Source organism: Erythrolamprus reginae, chromosome 3 (assembly GCF_031021105.1).
Source record: "Erythrolamprus reginae isolate rEryReg1 chromosome 3, rEryReg1.hap1, whole genome shotgun sequence".
Classification (NCBI taxonomy): Eukaryota; Metazoa; Chordata; class Lepidosauria; order Squamata; family Dipsadidae; genus Erythrolamprus; species Erythrolamprus reginae.
The window spans coordinates 85,737,178-85,755,449 of NC_091952.1; the positions used below are offsets into that span (position 1 = coordinate 85,737,178).

The 18,272-nt window shown below is 40.3% G+C and overlaps 1 protein-coding gene across 4 annotated transcripts in view; it reads left to right on the forward strand.

Annotated features, from left to right (window-relative positions):
* Positions 1–10,703, forward strand: part of PDE4B (phosphodiesterase 4B) — a 340,358-nt gene extending 329,655 nt beyond the window's left edge. For all 4 annotated transcript variants that reach the window (XM_070746092.1, XM_070746089.1, XM_070746090.1 and 1 more), the window contains exon 17: positions 8,661–10,703. In XM_070746092.1, the coding sequence (XP_070602193.1) occupies positions 8,661–9,026 (366 nt within the window). In that variant the 3' untranslated portion in view covers positions 9,027–10,703. The remainder of the gene's footprint in view (positions 1–8,660) is intronic.
* Positions 10,704–18,272: the final 7,569 nt, after the last annotated feature.

Sequence of the window (18,272 nt, forward strand, 5' to 3'; positions counted from 1 at the left end):
TTAAAACATACCTGCAGTATTATACATAATCCCTCTTCCAAATTCCACTGAATGATTGAGGATAATGCAGACATTTTCTAACATCAGCACAAGAAGATTTTGTCAATAGAAGGTGATCTGTTTCCCTATATTATGCTCCTGGAAAACTCTGAAAGGCTATCTGCAGAGCATTTCAGTGGTGGTGGTGCTTCACATAAGCTGGACCAGTATGTGTTCTTAGCATTTGAGAATTATGGAGGCCACTATGCTCTTAGGAAACTTCAGCACAGCAAGAATTTTTATTGTAGCCTTCCCCAGATCTGTGCCTTTCAATAATTCTGTCTCTGAGCTCTGTAAGCAGGTTGTTTGAGTGGCTTTTAGAATAGAATGGAACGGAACAGAACAGAATAGAATAGAATTCTTGATTGGCCAAGTGTGATTGCACACACAAGGAATTTGTCTTTGGTGCATATGCTCTGTGTAAATTTTTTAAAAAGATACATTTGTCAAGAATCATGAGGTACAACACTTAATGATTGTCATGGGGGTCAAATAAGCAGTGAAGAATATTAATAAAAACCTTAGGATACAAACAACAAGTTACAGTCAGGTAGGAAAAGGATGATAGGAATAATGAGAAAAAACTAGTAGAAATCAAAGTGCAGACTTAGTAAAAAGTTTGACAGTGTTGAGGGAATTATATGTTTAGTAGAGTGATGGCGTTCAGGAAAAAACAGTTCTTGCGTCTAGTTGTCTTGGTGTGCAGTGCTCTCTAGCGATGTTTTGAGAGTAGGAGTAGAAACAATTTATGTCCAGGATGTGAGGGGTCACTAAATATTTTCACCACCCTCTTTTTGACTCGTGCAGTATACAGGTCCTCAATGGAAAGCAGGTTGGCAGCAATGGTTTTTTCTGCAGTTCTGATTATCCTCTGAAGTCTGTGTCGGCTTTGTTGGGTTGCAGAACCAAACCAGACAGTTATTGAGGGGCAGATGACTTGATGATTCCTCTGTAGAACTGTATCAGCAGTTCCTTAGGCAGTTTGAGCTTCCTGAGTTGGTGCAGAAAGAACATTCTTGTGCTTTTTTGATGATGTTTTTGATGTTAGGTGATCATTTTAGGACTTGAGATATGATAAAACCTAGAAATGTGAAAGTCTCTACTGTTGATACTGTGTTGTATAGTATTTTGAGGGGGAAGGATGGAAAGGTTTCTCCTAAAGACTACCACCATTTTAATGGTTTAGAGTGTATTCAGTTTCAAATTGTTCCGGTCGCACCACAAGGCCTACGACAGAGGTCTTCAAACTTGGCAACTTTAAGACTTGTGGACTTTAACTCCCAGAATTCTGGGAGTTGAAGTCCACAAGTCTTAAATTTGCTAAGTTTGGGGACCTTTGGTCTACGGTTTTGAGTGTGTTTAGTTCTAGATTGGCTAAGGTTAGCCAAACATATGCCAGTTTCTGGCTTGGCACCATTGTTTCTTCTCTTGTAATATAGTCAGTAAGTAGCAGAGATTTCAGGAATGGAAAGAGTAGATCCTCTTCCTCCAACCACTTACATTTTGCGAAGAAACAGGATGCAGCACCTTTCTTCCGTTAGCTGATAGGACATGTTTTTCAATTCTCACTTTTTCATTTTCCAAAGAAATAATCAGTGTTAACTGTGAGCCAGGGATGGGCTGCTCCTAGTGCAGTAGGTGACTGCATACCAGTAGCGGCCTCTAGATTGCGCAATATGTGCGCGCCCGCTCCAGTGCAAATCCTTTGGGTGCCGCCATCTTTTTTATTTAATTTTTGGTATTTTTTGCTTCCTGTTCATCCACAGAAACAAAATCTCATGAGGGGATGCTCTCGTGCACGTGTTTTCACAGAAATCTCACACGCACATCACCTTGTGGGATGTTGGTGTGTTTTTGCTTCCTGCGCATGCGTGGAAGGAAAATCATGCTGGGGACATGTGCACACATGTGAGACTGTCCATGCTGTGTGCACAGAGCACTGATAGCAGGAGGTAGGAGCAATCCGCCCCTGCTGTGAGCCCTTTGGAGCCATTTCCATGCTGTGGTTAAAGTGTGAGGGTTAGATTACAAAGACTTCCTTTGTTTGAGCCACTGAGGGATCTTTCATCAGCCTCTAATATTCCTTCTATCTATATACAGTGGTACCTCTACTTAAGAACTTAATTCATTCTGTGACCAGGTTCTTAAGTAGAAACGTTTGTAAGTAGAAGCAATTTTTCCCATAGGAACCAATATAAAAGCAAATAATGCGTGCAAGCTCATTAGGAAAGAAATAAAGGCTCAGAATTTGGGTGGAAGGAGAAGGAGGAAGAGGGGGAGGACAGTCATTGCCCAAGGAGGAAATTGAGGAGTGGGGAATCAAAAAAATCCAAAACTTTAAAGCTTAAAGAAAAAGATGGACACTGAGGCGACGAGGAGGAGCATGCGCCTCCCATACACCTGGCGCGAGGCTGCCTCCCATACACTGCATCAGAGAGAGAAACCCAGGTGGGCGAGAGGGGAAGTGCCACCAAAAGGCTCCTCTGGCAGCCCAGTAAAGCCCGAGATGGTCGGAATTAAAGGGGGAATGGCAGGAAACTGGCCGGGCCTTTGTGCCGATCTCAAATTTCCTGGGAAACTTTTCTGGGTTCAGGTTCTTAAGTAGGAAATGGTTCTTAAGAAGAGGCAAAAAAATATTGAACACCTGGTTCTTATCTAGAAAAGTTCTTATGTAGAGGCATTCTTAGTTAGAGGTACCACTGAACTAATGAAAACTCTCAGGTCTGTAACCTTTCACTGGACAAAACATTCACGATAAAGCAAAGCTTTTTGAACCAAGCTATCTCAAATGGACTAACTTATGAAATGCATCCATAATCCAGGACTCGTGTGGAATTCAAATTTTGTAAACTATCTTATGACATAAAAATGAGCATGAAGTATTTTATAATATAGTGGCAAAATGCGTAAAACGTTCCCTGTGGCCAGGTCCTCCGGTTTGACTGCTGTGCAGTTCAGCATGAGTTATTTTCAGGATAGAAAATACATCTTGGTATATCTCTTGAATTTTAAAGAATTTTCCAAGATGTTAGAAGCTCTGCCATTGTTAAAGGCATTGAGGAACCTGATAAGGAAATATCTCTGAAACAATAACTGCTTTATTTGTAAGTTTGGGGGGGGGGTTACAACCTGAGCTAGTACAGTGTTACCTCATCTTACGAACGCCTCTTCTAACGAACTTTTCAAGATACAAACCTGGTGTTTAAGATTTTTTTGCCTCTTCTTCCAAACTATTTTCACCTTACGAACCCAAGCAGCTGCTGCTGGGATGAAGGGGTTTCTTTTTTCCCCCTTTTTTGAAGAAAGAAAAGGGAGGGGCGGCTTGGAGGAGGAAAGATTTTGCAGAGAACAAGGTGCTTGCAAAGGCACTGAAAGGGTGTCTTTTGAAGAAAGAAAAGGGAGGGGCGGCTTGGAGGAGGAAAGATTTTGCAGAGAACAATGTGCTTGCATAGGCACTGAAACGGTGTCTTTTGAAGAAAGAAAAGGGAGGGGCGGCTTGGAGGAGGAAAGATTTTGCAGAGAACAACGTGCAAAGGCACTGAAACAGTGTCTTTTGAAGAAAGAAAAGGGAGGGGCGCCCCCCTTGCCTTTCTTCCTTCCCACTCACCCTTTAGCCTAGCCTTGCTTCTTCCACCCACCCCCTTTAGCTGCTCTGTTCACCTCCCTTCTAAAGTTTGGGATTTTCCTGAAGGATTTGCACGCATTATTTGCTTTTACATTGATTCCTATGGGAAACATTGTTTCATCTTACAAACTTTTCACCTTACGAACCTCCTCCTGGAACCAATTAAGTTCGTATGATGAGGTACCACTGTACTGTAAAAATTAACTCTCAACTTAGTTCTGGAGGTTTTCTTAAATGGATGTAAAGAGCCAAAGTTCTCCATGTTGTGATAACCAACGTGATTTCATTAAAAAGTCTCCACTGAGTATAGGTTACAGGAATTTTCTGTCACTTTTTGGCTTAAGGTACCTCGGCAGTTACAATAGAATTGTACTGGCTTGTTCAACATCCTGTTGTGTCTGAAGGAACCAAATATGATTTCCAAACCAAACATCCTCGTCAGAGATGGGTTCCTTTGAAAACTATTTTCCTGTTCCGCTGAATTGTCACTCAGTGGCTTTTGGAGTTAAGCAAGGAAATCCAGTCAGACAAGAAACTTTTCCATAGCTTTTATTGGTCATTCACTTTCCTCCATCCAGTTCCTCCAGCTTGTCAACTAAGAATTTATGTTATCCCAAGCTTTATTACATAATGGATAATGCCAGGAACAGTCATTATTTCCCCTTAACATTATACATTTCTCCAGTAAATGATACTATATTCAAGCATGTTAACTATAAATAAATTCCACAAAATAACAAGGTTCTAAACAGATCCCAGAAAAAGTCAGCTTTTTAACCTTAACCTTAAAAATCTCGCCAATTCCAAAGTTTTAGTGGAGTAAAAATTTTCATCAAAATTTCATAGCATACCAACATTTTATTTACATTGTTTAAGTGATACTTGGAGGAGTCATATTCCTCCTTTAAAAAAAAATACACTGCTCCAAAAAACAAAAGGGAACACTTAAACAACACAATATAACTCCAAGTAAATCAAACTTCTGTGAAATCAAACTTTCCACTTGGGAAGCAACACTGATTGGCAATCAATTTCACAGGTTGTTGTGCACTTTCAACTTTGTACAGAACAAAGTATTCAATGAGAGTATTTCATTCATTCAGATATAGGATGTGCTATTTGAGTGTTCCCTTTATTTTTTTAATTTTTGAGTAATATAGGTACCATCAGTTTAGTCAAATGGCAGTTTTCATTGAAGTGCATTGACAGAGTAACCACATCCAATAAGCATTTATTCTATAGTTAGATCTCTTCATGGAATAATTTGAATGTTAATAGGTCCTTTCATAATACAGTGTTCCCTCGCTTTTCGCGGGGGATGCGTTCCAAGACCGCCCGCGAAAGTCGAATTTCCGCGAAGTAGAGATGCGGAAGTAAATATACTATTTTTGGCTATGAACAGTATCAGAAGCCTTCCCTTAACACGTTAAACCCCTAAATTGCAATTTCCCATTCCCTTAGCAACTATTTAGATTATTACTCACCATGTTTATTTATTTATAAGTTTATTTAAAAAATATTTATTAAAGGCAGATGAAAGTTTGGCAATGACATATGATATCATCGGGCGGGAAAAACCTTGTTATAAGGGGGGAAAAACCGCAAAGTATTTTTTAATTAATATTTTTGAAAAAACGTGGTATAGACTTTTCACGAAGTTTGAACCCGCGAAAATTGAGGGAACACTGTACACCGTTTAACAGATTTTTCCCTGAGTCCTGATATCTTTAAAAAAAAAGTTACTAACCAGTTTTAATTTTGGAACAGAAACTTAAGAACTCCTCTGTGTTCTTTCTCCTCGGAGGAGGAAGGCATCCAAGATTCACTTCAGCTCAAGCAGGCAACAGATGCCCTGATTTCCATTACGTCTGAATACCCTAATAATTAAAAATAGCTCCCACTAACAGTACCTTGTCGTTTCTTCATATGCAAATACTGCTATACAGATGTTTCTTATATAATTGCCATAAATTATATAGCAACAACGTGACATGATCAAAAAAATAAAACAAACTTACCAAGCAGATATTTGCTGCTACAGTAGTGGCAGCTTTTTATTTATGAATTTTGTTAGACATGTTTTTTTAGGGCAAAGCTAATTATTTGGGCTTTGTCTAATCTGATTATAGGATAGGAAGAGCCTTGATCTTGGCCTACGCTGAGATTTAGATAATTGGACCATTTCAATGGGCTTCATAATTGCTCTTGAAGAGAACCTAGAAGCCACAGCTGGTACAGTTATCTGCACTTCTAGAACAGAGCGCATTACATCCAGGCTCTGCAAGGGCAGAGGTTGCCGGTTTGCTTCCAAGTGCAATTCACGGTGCTGGTTTTGACCTTTAAAGTCATTCATGACCTGGGGCTGGACTGTCCGAGGGACCACCCAAGCACACCCCATTAGATCTTTCAGAAAAGGTGTCCTCCAGATATCTTCAGCTATGGATCTTCATTTGGTGGGTCCCAGGCTGGTGGGGGTTGCCACTCCCACCGGTCCCAGCGTGCTATGGGTGGATCTTTGTGTCCCCGGTGTGCGCATGCACACCTCCGAGTGAGATTTTGCTTCTTGTGCACTCTTAGAAACCAAATTCAATTCAATTTATTAGATTTTATATGCCGCCCCTCTCCGAAGACTTGGGGCGGCTCACAACAATAATAAAAACAATATTCCAGCGAAAACAAATCTAATATTAAAAAGCACATAAAACCCTATCATATTTAAAAAAGCAAACAACATATACATACCCAAACATAAATATAAAAAAGCCTGGGTGAAAGATGTCTCAACTCCCCCATGCCTGGTGGTATAGATGGGTCTTGAGTAATTTACGAAAGACAAGGAGTGTGGGGCAGTTCTAATCTCCGGGGGAAGTTGATTTCAGAGGGCCGGGGCTGCCATAGAGAAGGCTCTTCCCCTGGGGCCCGCCAAATGACATTGTTTGGTCGACGGGACCCGGAGAAGGCCAACTCTGTGGGACCTTGTCGGTCGCTGGGATTCGTGCGGTAGCAGGCGGTTCCGGAGGTACTCTGGTCCAATGCCATGCAGGGCTTTAAAGGTCATAACCAACACTTTGAATTGTGACCGGAAACTGATCGGCAGCCAATGCAGGTCACGGAGTGTTGCAGAAAAGTGGGCGAAATGTCACTCATACACATGTGAATGCTGGGGAGACGAAACTGCACATGCAGTGCAATTTTGCTATCGCTGTGGTCTTCTCATCCATACTGGTAGCAACCCGCTACTGGTCCCAGGAGATGCGTCTTTCCTGCCTTGGTGCCAGCTTTGTGGAACATTTACACACAAACACCTTGAAATTAGATTACCTTCATCACCTTTGACATTCCAGAAGACCCTCAAGACTTAGTTATATTGTCAGGCCTGGGCCTCCCAAGGAAACCACGACAATGCTTAGATGGCTCCATTGCTAAGCTGGCTATTCTTATTCTTTCTTTACCTGAAGTTTGTATTAATATTTTAAAAATGTAAATCTGGCCATAATGATCCACACCCAATAAATTTCCCCAAATGCACAGAAAGCAATATCCTTCTTTAACATCAGCATTCTGATTTTGGCAATTCCCCTTTAAACAGGTTAGATCACTCCTTCTTTATCTGTATATCATAACAGTAGAGATGATACCAGTGATGGTGAACCTATGATACGAGTGCCACAAGTGGCACGTGGAGCCATATCTGCTGGCACATGAGCTATTGCCCTAGCTCAGCTCCAACATGCATGTGTGTGCTGGCCAGCTGATTTTTGACTCGCAGAGTCTCTGGGAGGGCATTTTTTGCTTCCAAGAAGCCTCTGGGTAGATGGGAAGGGCATTTTTACATTCCTTTGGCTCCAGGGAAGACTTTGGAACCTGGGGGGAATTACTGCCCCCCTCAGAGAGGGTCCACAACTTGGGCGTCCTCCTTGATCCACAGCTGACATTGGAACATCATCTTTCGGCTGTGGCGAGGAGGGTTCGCCTGGTGCACTAGTTGTGTCCCTATTTGGACAGGGAGTCATTGCTCACAGTCACTCATGCCCTCATCACCTCGAGGTTCGACTATTGCAACACTCTCTACATGGGGCTACCTTTGAAAAATGTTCGGAAACTTCCGATCGTGCAGAATGCGGCCGTGAGAGCTATTGTGGGGTTACCTAGGTTTGCCCACGTCTCTCCAACACTCCGTGGCTTGCATTGGCTGCCAATCAGTTTCCAGTCACAATTCAAAGTATTGGTAATGACCTATAAAGCCCTACATAGCATCGGACCAGAATATCTCTGGGACCGTCTTCTGCCACACAAATCCCAGCGGCCGATAAGGTCCCACAAAATTGGCCTTCTCTGGGTCCCGTTGACTAAACAATGTCATCTGGCAGGCCCCAGGGAAGCAGCCTTCTCTGTGGTGGCCTCGGCACTCTGGAATCAACTCCCCCCAGAGATCAGAACTGCCCCCACCCTCCTTGCCTTTCGTAAATTGCTTAAGATCCACCTATATCACAAGGCATGGGGGAATTGAAACATCTCCCGCAGGCTTATAGAGTTTATGTATGATATGCTTGTGTTGTATGCTTTTTTAAATGATGGGTTTTTAGATACTTTCTTTTAATATTAGATTTGTTACACTGTATATTGTTATTATTATTGTTGTGAGCCACCCCAAGTTTGCGGAGAGGGGCGGCATACAAATCTAATTAATAAATAATAAATAAATAAGTATGGACACTCATGTATACGTGATAGTGCACATGTATGCTCTTTCAGCACATGAGGAAATAAAGGTTCGCTATCACCGGATTATACGATCCCATCTAGTTTTTAATGGTTTTTAGTATTCACTGTTTTATCCTTTTGTAAAAAATATGGAGCGGTTTGTTAGATAAATGGCAGCAGGAATAAATACTAATATAATTTCTAGTTGCTTTAAATGTAAAGCTGAGAGAAAATTCATAAACATTGAGCATAAATAAGGTTTCATTACAAATCGATTGTATTTGCATTGCAGGTGGGATTCATTGATTATATCGTCCATCCACTTTGGGAGACCTGGGCAGACCTAGTACAGCCCGATGCTCAAGATATTTTGGATACCCTGGAAGACAACCGTAATTGGTATCAAAGTATGATTCCTCAGAGCCCTTCCCCTCCCCTCGAAGAACGCAACCAAGACTGTCAGGGCCTGATGGAGAAGTTCCAGTTTGACCTTACCCTTGAAGAGGAAGACTCGGATGGGCCTGAGAAAGAGAGTGACAGTATCCATTATTACAGCAGTACTAAGACACTTTGTGTTATTGACCCAGGAAAAAGGGATTCCCAGCAGGACACTAATATAGAGATTGTGACAAAAGATGCATCGCCGATTGATACTTAACGCACTGTATTCGTCATGGTGATTTTATCCACGCACATGCAGATTGTCTCATGTGCGATAGCCTGAAAGTCTGTCTGGCTCTTAGGCCAGCACCTGTTATTGGCTGGAATTGACTTTCCAATTACTCGAGAATGGAGTCAGGGTTACGGAGTGTGTAATGACTGCTCAGGAATTTAACAGGTGATATCTACTGCAGCTTAAGTTTTATCAGCCAAAAAACAAAATAAACCTGGTGATAGGGAGGCAGTGTGAGCTGTTACGGAACAAGCCCGCTAGGGAATGACACGCAATCATCATATTTTCTATTCTTAATAGATCCCGACATCCGGTTCGGTCCAGCAGCTCAAACTACGGTTTCGTAATTTTGCATTTAAAATTCGTGCACCTGTCTCAGACCCGTGTGCCTTTTTTATAAATACTTCCACATCTTTTCGAGACGCCTACTAAGTAACACAACAAAACTTCTTTGATACCAATATATATTTTATATTATTATGAATCCTGTTTAATGAAGAAAGTCTTCCTCTCTACGGGCAATACTTGTGTTTTAACCACAGTTTAATTGTTTTCGACTCGCTGAATAAAGCAGGGTGCCCTCTTTGCATTACTGCATCACTGGTCACTTTATTAGTCCCACAAAAATCTAGGTTTCTCCTGTGTTACTTGCCACACATGAACAAATGGTTTTTATACTCAGCTGTTTTTGACTTTTGTCGTACGCAGGAATAAAGTAGCTTTGCATTCTCATTCGACAATGCAGTACGTATAAAAACCAACATGTTGTTATATGGTGGACAATCTCCTCCTTCAAAAAAACAAAACTCAGTGGAATTTTTTTGTGTTTGGTCCTACTGTGCTTCCCCACCCTTATTCTTCATGTTCACTAGGCTGAGTCTCCTTTTCTTCTCCTCAACTTGCCTTGAGCTATTTACACGTCCAGTACTGTTTATAACAGTGTATTTATTATGTATTGTATATAATGTAATGTTTTGTAAGTATTAATTTATATAAATTAACATTGCCAAGTCAGTGGTGATGTTATTTGTGTAGAAGACTCTGGATGAGAGTTGCCTTTCTTGTAATTTTTTTTTGTACTGCGTAAAATGGAAAGAACCCGAGCACCGTGCAAGAGACATATGGAACCCAGAAAGGGCATTCAAACATTGGCTCCCATTGGATTTCATTTTCAGTTGGATTCTTAAAATCGGAGTTTGGTAACGGGTGAGGATTTAGGATGGGTTTGTTCACCAGAAATGAGACTACTGAATGGTTGAGAAGGACACGCCCAGTAAATGCCACAAAACCTCCTGTCATTTTCCAATTTTTTTAAAAAAGCAGCCAATGTGAGTTTCTATGACAAAATGTGAACCAATACTATAATTGTGCTGTGAAACCTTCTTCCAACAAAGCTTGTGAGGCATGTATACAGTGCCGATTTGTAAAGCTATGTTTCAAGCTTTCAGTCCAACTTGTGACTAACTAGTGGATGAAAATAGCACAGCTGTGCATGATACATGGGTTTATATGTCTGTTGAACACTGCATTGTTCCAGGTGGTTATTTTATTGTTTGAAAGTTTCACACAATGTATGTTGTTATAGTATTATATATTGTGTTGAGATGCATTCTGAAGAGATTTTTATATGAAGTGAATAAATGAAAGCATGATTTAGTCTGGTTTTTCTTGGATGATCTTTTCAGGTAAACGGGCACACACATACCCAACTTCTTCAACCTACCTTAGTTTTTATATGCTTATTCAAATACACTGCTCAAAAAAAATAAAGGGAACACTTAAACAACACAATATAACTCCAAGTAAATCAAAATTCTGTGTAATCAAACTGTCCACTTAGGAAGCAACACTGACAATCAATTTCACATGCTGTTGTGCACAATCAACTTGTACAGAACAAAGTATTCAATGAGAATATTTCATTCATTCAGATCTAGGATGTGTTATTTGAGTGTTCCCTTTATTTTTTTGAGAAGTATATAACAAATACATTCAATTGAAACTAAATTACCTATATTCTTCTACTATTGATATTAAAATATTGATAAATCGATTTAAAATGAAAAATAAAACTTAGAAATAAATCACATTAAGGGCATTAAAAAAAATAATTTTAGCTTCAAACTGCAAGTAAGTTTCTCCATTATAATTGCTTTTATTTCTATATTTCTTTGGAAGAAAGCCTTACTTCATCTAATGAGACACAATCTGAATTAAATAGATGGTAGGCCGTATATTTAACACCCCTTAAACCTAATTTGCTAGTTTTATTTCCAAGAGCTCCTGATTTTAAATAGTTACTTAGAAACAAATAGAAATTATGGTTAACCAAATCAGTTACAAAGAGCAAGTGTTTAATTTGCCTCAGTGCCAAAGTATATGTGATCAGTTATTAGAAAAGAAATTTCTTCAGGGTATATTTTTTCTAGAATTTTTTAAATTCCACCTTTATTTTTATAAATTATTCAAAGCAATAAGTATACCTAATACTGTATATATTCTTTCTATCTTCCACACAAGAACCTATGAGGTGAATTGGGCTGAAAGGGAGCAACTAGCCCAAAGTCAACGCAGATAGTTTTCAAGCCTAATTACAGGCCATTGTAGAAGCAGCAACTTTTTAAATTTACTGTATATAACAGTGTCATGTGCATCCTTCAGCTCTAGAGATAGAGATGTATAAGCCTGTAAGTCTGTGTTTGCAAGGTAGTAACAGTAAAGACAAACAAGCAATTGTTGCAGATAATCTTATATTTCACTTTTTAAAAACATATTTGTTAGCTTATAGTCATCTATTTCATTGATAAGAGTTTTGGATTGGAAAATGGCAAATAATGCAAAATGCCATAGCACAATTAAAGTCACTTCCTTACCACAAAATGATCATTTTTACAGGTCTCAGAACACTGAGAATATATCCAGATTACCATGAGCCAAACATTCCCATCTCTGGCTGGGATACAAGCCAAGGCCAAGAATATACAGTGGTACCTCAAGATACGAGTTTAATTCGTTCCGGACCTGGGCTCTTAAGTCGAGCAGCTCTTATCTCGAACGACGTTTCCCCATAGGAATTAATGTAAATAATTTTAATTGGTTCCAGCCCTCAAAAAACTGACAAAGTTAGTCTAAATTATGCAGAAAGACATGTTTTTAATGAAGAAATGTACATGTACATATAAATGAATAATGAAGTTTCTTTCACTTAACTTGTAAACTTTCTTAAACTTTTAAATTTACATATGTTCAACTTCTCTGCCACCCAATCCTGTAGGACAGAGGTCCCCAACCCTTTTTGCACCAGGGACCGGCTTTAAGCGATCAAGAGAGGAATGGGTGAATGAATGGACGGAGGGTGGGAAGGAAGGAAGGAAAGAGGGAAGGGACAGGAACAGAGGAAGGAAGCAAGGAAATTTATGAAAGGGGAGAGTAAGAGAGGAATGAGTGAAGGGAGGGAGGGAGGGAAGAAGGTGGGAAGGAGAAAGAAAAGAAGAAATAGAGGAAGGGAAGGTAAAAGAGAGAAAGAAAAAGAGCAAGAAAGAAAGAAAGAAAGAAAGGGGGAAGGGACAGGAACAGAGGAAGGAAGCAAGGAAACTTATGAAAGGGGAGAGTAAGAGAGGAATGAGTGAAGGGAGGGAGAGAGGGAAGAAGGTGGGAAGGAGAAAGAAAAGAAGAAATAGAGGAAGGGAAGGTAAAAGAGAGAAAGAAAAAGAGCAAGAAAGAAAGCTGCAAGCACCCCCCCGAGCCCCCCAGGCCGGCTGCAACCTTTTAAAACACGCGCGCCGCTTCGCAGCTGTCTCCTGAAGCCGAACGCGGAAGTTAGCGTTTGGCTTCAGGAGACAGCTCCTTGGCGCTTGTATCTCGAATTTGGGCTTGTAAGTAGAACAAAAAAATCTCTCCCCTCCCAGCTCTTATCTCGAGTTGCTCTTAAGTAGAGCAGCTCTTATGTCGGGGTTCCACTGTAATTCCACCGGTACTTCATCCAAGTTATCCTCTTGGCTTTATTCCACACAAAAGAAACTAAAATAAATTATCAGCACCTTCCACATTTGTCATTATTACCCAATGTTCTTGTCTGCATTTGTTCGGTTGTTTGCAAAATTGAAAACAATAATATTAAATATGCTTAGGTGCTGTAGCAAAATGTCTCGGTCACAAAGCTTCCATTCTTCTTTGCATAAACACACCCTAGTAAGCAGTTGGGCTGAAAAAAATGCACATTGGTGCCTTTGAAACCAGATGTTTTTTCCCCATTACTAGAACCATGGTTTCACAGAATGACAGGTTTTGGAGATAGCCATTAATAGCCAACAGGAATTAAGTGATAGTAGTGTTCCAATATCTAAGGAATTACCACGAAGAATAGGGGGAGGGGGTGTCAATCTATTCTCCAAAATACCTGAAGGCAGGACAGGAAGCAATGGATGGAAATTAAACAAGGAGAGAGTTAACCTAGATCTAATTTCCTAACAGTTCGAACAATCAGTGAAACGTCTTGCCTCCAGAGATTGTGGGTGCTCCAACACTGGATATTTATAAGAAAAAACTGGACAATCATCTGTCTGAAATGATATAGGGTTTCCTACCTGAGCAGGAGCTTGAACAATAAGACCTCCAAAATCCCTTTCAAGATTGTTATTCTAAGTGTAGGGCAAGCAGAGCCAATAGGTAAAGGTTCCTCTAAGCTAAAGATCCAGGACGTGGTATGAGTCCATAATTCCTATCAGTGAGAAAATATCCACAGGCTCTGCAATGGTGCAGCTTTGTAAGGGGAAAGGGCCACTTAGTTATAATTTTCAATGGATCACCATTGAGCGTGAAAGAATTCACTCCGGTTCCCAGACAAATCTATGTCATAAAACAGAAGTCTATACGTACAGTGTAGAAGTACAGTTACAGTACTTCTGACTTGCTATAGAGTTTAGAGGCACCCAGACAAAGTATCTTCAAAAATCCAACAAAACAAACAAATCATAGCCTCTCTAGAAATGGAGTAAAGTTCCACTCATTTTGCAGCATCATTCTGATTATTGTAGTCTTTCCCATTCTCTATAGTAGGTGGAGCTAGCCTCCAAGGATGAGTTGACCTTGTCCATTAGCTAATCAGGACTGAGTCTGAAAACAGTATAAATATTGCCCTCCATCTTAGGTTCCACCTCTTTTGACTCAGTCCTAGTCAGGATGCCTGCCTTTGCTTCCAAAGGAATCCAGTCAAAGAGTTATCACCTGTCAATTCTCTTATGAGTGCCCTTCCACCTACCAGCTCCCCAATGAACATCTGGCCTATTGTTGGATTGAAGGTGGTCTCCAGCATCAGGCCAGCTGTCGCTCATACCTGCAGCCGAAAGCCTGTCGTTTATTATTTGCTCCCCAGCATGCTGGCTGTCAGAGGTGGGGGGAGGATAACCAATGTTTGCACAATACTAAATCAACACAAACTACCATGGCAGCATGCTAAACCAAAACCAAACCCCATTATGCTTAATGGAGAAAGGTAAATGTAGACAACATGGCAAGCCAGCATGTGTTTACTTTTCCAGGAGACATTAAGTGTGATTCTTACCAGCAAAATAGTGTTTACTACATCATGTTTAGTCAGGGATAATAAGTTATCAGGGCTATATTCTTAAGACTCACTTATGTCGCCAGTCTTGGGGTAATTAGATCTTGGCCTGCTGGCCAATAAATGTGATGTTATTGGCCTGCTGGCCAATAAATATGATGTATGACTGTGATTTAAATTTGTTTGATTGGTTTTTAATATTTTAGTTTTTAGTTTATGTAGTTTTTTATCGATTAGATTTCTCTTTGTATTTACTCCTTTATATTATATGCTGTTATAAATTATAGTCTTTGGAGAAGGACAGCATACAAATCTAATAAATAACAATAACAATAGCAATAACAATAACAACAAAAACAACAACAACAATAATAATATTCACACAAGAGGTCAAAAACAGTGGCAGGTTGCTGCCGGTTAGGACGGTTTGCTCGTACTGGTGACAGAAATTTGCCCTCGCTTGCTAAACCAGTAGCGATGGCTGGCTGGCCATGCCCCCAAACTGGTCCTATGTCTGAAACGGCTGGCAAAGAAACCTCTGTGAATGTGTAGAGGCTTCTGCACATGTACAGAGAGTCTTTTCCACAATGTGACACAGGCATGCGAGCAAAACAAATGCACACGCACCTGCAAAACACACACTTCCAACGTGATGCAAACCACTAGGGAAGGCAAATTGAACCCATCCCTGGTCAAAACCAAATCAGATTATGATTATCCTGGGGGGAGAAGTTTTGTGTTCAGTGATAGGTTCAGTATGGGTTGCACCTGGAATGGGGGTGTAACGGTGTCCCGGTAGTGAAAATGGAGCTGGGCATGCAGCTCCAGCTGACCGGCGCACATGCATACGTCAATATGAGAATATGGCTTCTGTGCATGTGCCGGAACCCAATTCTAATGTGAGGACACACACATGAGCAAGATTTCAACGATTTTTGCCGATATTTTGCTTCCGCGCATGCACGTGCTCTCACACAAGATTTGATTTCTGGTGCCAATGTCTTGTGTCAAAATGGGTGAACAGTGTGGTCAGGCGGTAGGGAAAGCAAGTAGAATGCTTGGCTGAAAAGCTAGAGGTATAACAAGCAGGAAGAGGGAGATTGTGGTCCCACTGTATAGAGCACTGGTTAGGCCACATTTGGAATACTGTGTTCAGTTCTGGAGACCTCACCTACAAAAAGATATTGACAAAATTGAACGGGTCCAAAGGCGGGCTACAAGAATGGTGGAAGGTCTTAAGCATAAAACGTATCAGGAAAGACTTAATGAACTCAATCTGGAGTCTGGAGTCTTCATGAACTCTAGTCTGGATGACAGGAGGAAATGGGGGGACAGGATCAAAACATTTAAATATGTTAAAGGATTAAATAAGGTTCAGGAGGGAAGTGTTTTTTAATAGGAAAATGAATGCAAGACCAAAGGGCACAATCTGAGGTTAGTTGGGGGAAAGATTAGAAGCAACGAGAGAAAATATTATTTCACTGAAAGAGTAGTAGATCCTTGGAACAAACTTCCAGCAGACGTGGTTGGTAAATCCACAGTAACTGAATTTAAACATGCCTGGGATAAACATATATCCATCCTAAGATAAAATACAGGAAATAGTATAAGGGCAGACTAGATGGATCATGAGGTCTTTTTCTGCCGTCTATCTTCTATGTTTCAATGCACACACGCACGCCTGCCGGACACACACATGCCCATGCCGGCCACTGGGAGCATTCTGGGAGCGCCAGTGAAGAGGAACCGCCACCTGGGTGGGTTGCTCCCATTTCGGCCTGGTTCTTTGAACTGGTAGAATGGCGGTGAGAGGCTCTGCCCAGCTGCTCCGAACCCTTCTGCACATGTGCAGAAGCATTGCGGATGAGCGCAAGCATGAACCATTAGTAAAGGACTTTAGAACCCACCACTAGTTGTGTTGTGCAGGAAAGATCATTTTGAATTAGTGTTCAGTCTGAATAAAATGTGAAAAAACCACACCCTGAGCAAGACAAACTTTGAATGTACAAAATCAATCTGAATTCAACTAAGTAAATGAATAGGTACACAAGATGTAACTTCACTCATTTAGTAGTAAGTCAATCTTCCTGAAAATATACCTTTGTAACGGATTAAATTCACTTATGCCTATTCTATCATCCTACTAGGGTAGCAAAAAATGTTTTGTACAGCTAGATTAATATTTACATTTAATATTAACATTTAAATATGTTAAAGGGTTAAATAAGGTTCAGGAGGGAAGTGTTTTTAATAGGAAAGTGAACACAAGAACAAGGGGACACAATCTGAAGTTAGTTGGGGGAAAGATCAAAAGCAACATGAGAAAATATTATTTCACTGAAAGAGTAGTAGATCCTTGGAACAAACTTCCAGCAGACGTGGTTGGTAAATCCACAGTAACTGAATTTAAACATGCCTGGGATAAACATATATCCATCCTAAGATAAAATACAGGAAATAGTATAAGGGCAGACTAGATGGACCATGAGGTCTTTTTCTGCCGTCAGTCTTCTATGTTTCTATGTTTCTATTTTCACTGTGATGGAAAGAAATTAGATCTATTTCATGCAGGTTATTGACAGACATTATACCAACTGCATAAAAATAGGAAGGACAATTCAGATTTCTTTTGCAACTTCTTTTTCCTCCCTGGTCAGAGCATCTATCATACTAATAGTTACTCCTTAGCAGCAAAGTAAATCACCACTAGCATTTTTTACATGTATATGTTCATCTTTTCACGATTGGCAAGGTTAAAAAAGAGGCACAGCAGGGACCTCAACAATTCTCTTTTTTGCTATAGAGCAGGGCTGTTAAATTAACAGCCCGTGGGCCAGATGCTCCACGTACTAGCCACACCCATGCCTGGTTTAGTGAAGGGAGAAAAACTCCCGCTATGTCCCATGATGTTGCCATGGCAACACGAGTTTGACACCCCTGCTCTAGAGTATAATAATAGAATCTTGAATCCAAATTTATCTCCCCTTCCCCTTACAACAAACAAAATTAAGGCAAAGTTGTTTTGATTTTCTTTCTCACACTTTCCTCTTTTCAGAAATAAGATTTTTTTTTAAAAAAAAATCCCCTTTAATGATTACTTCATTTCTTCCTGAGTCCAAGGTCTATATCTCCCCCTTGCCCATGTAGTTCTTGTGTATGATTCGATTGCGTGTTGTTTTTTTATATATTGGGGTTTCTTTTTTTGGACTTTTAAATCTAAAACTGTAATCTAGATTTTTAAACATTAGATTTGTTACTATGTACTGTTCTTCACCATTGTTGTGAGCCGCCCCGAGTCTGCGGAGAGGGGCAGCATATAAATCCAAGAAATCTAATCTAATCTAATCTATATCCCTTCACCTACACTGAACTTCATTTTAGTGAATATGCTGTGCGAATCCAGTATGTAGTTAGTGGACATGCAGTTTGAAGTAATGGAATATTCTGAGCTTAAGTGACCCTAAGTAAGTATATCTTTAAACACTATTATTATAAATAGAAACCCAGTTGTACAGTTACAGTAGCACAACTACTATATAAAACAGGCTCCTCCAAACTGGTATCTTCAAAAGGCATTGGATTTCAACTTGTGGAATCCCACTATCAATCATGAAGGGTTTGGAATTATGGGAACTGACCCAACAGATTTGAAGATCATCAGCTGGTGG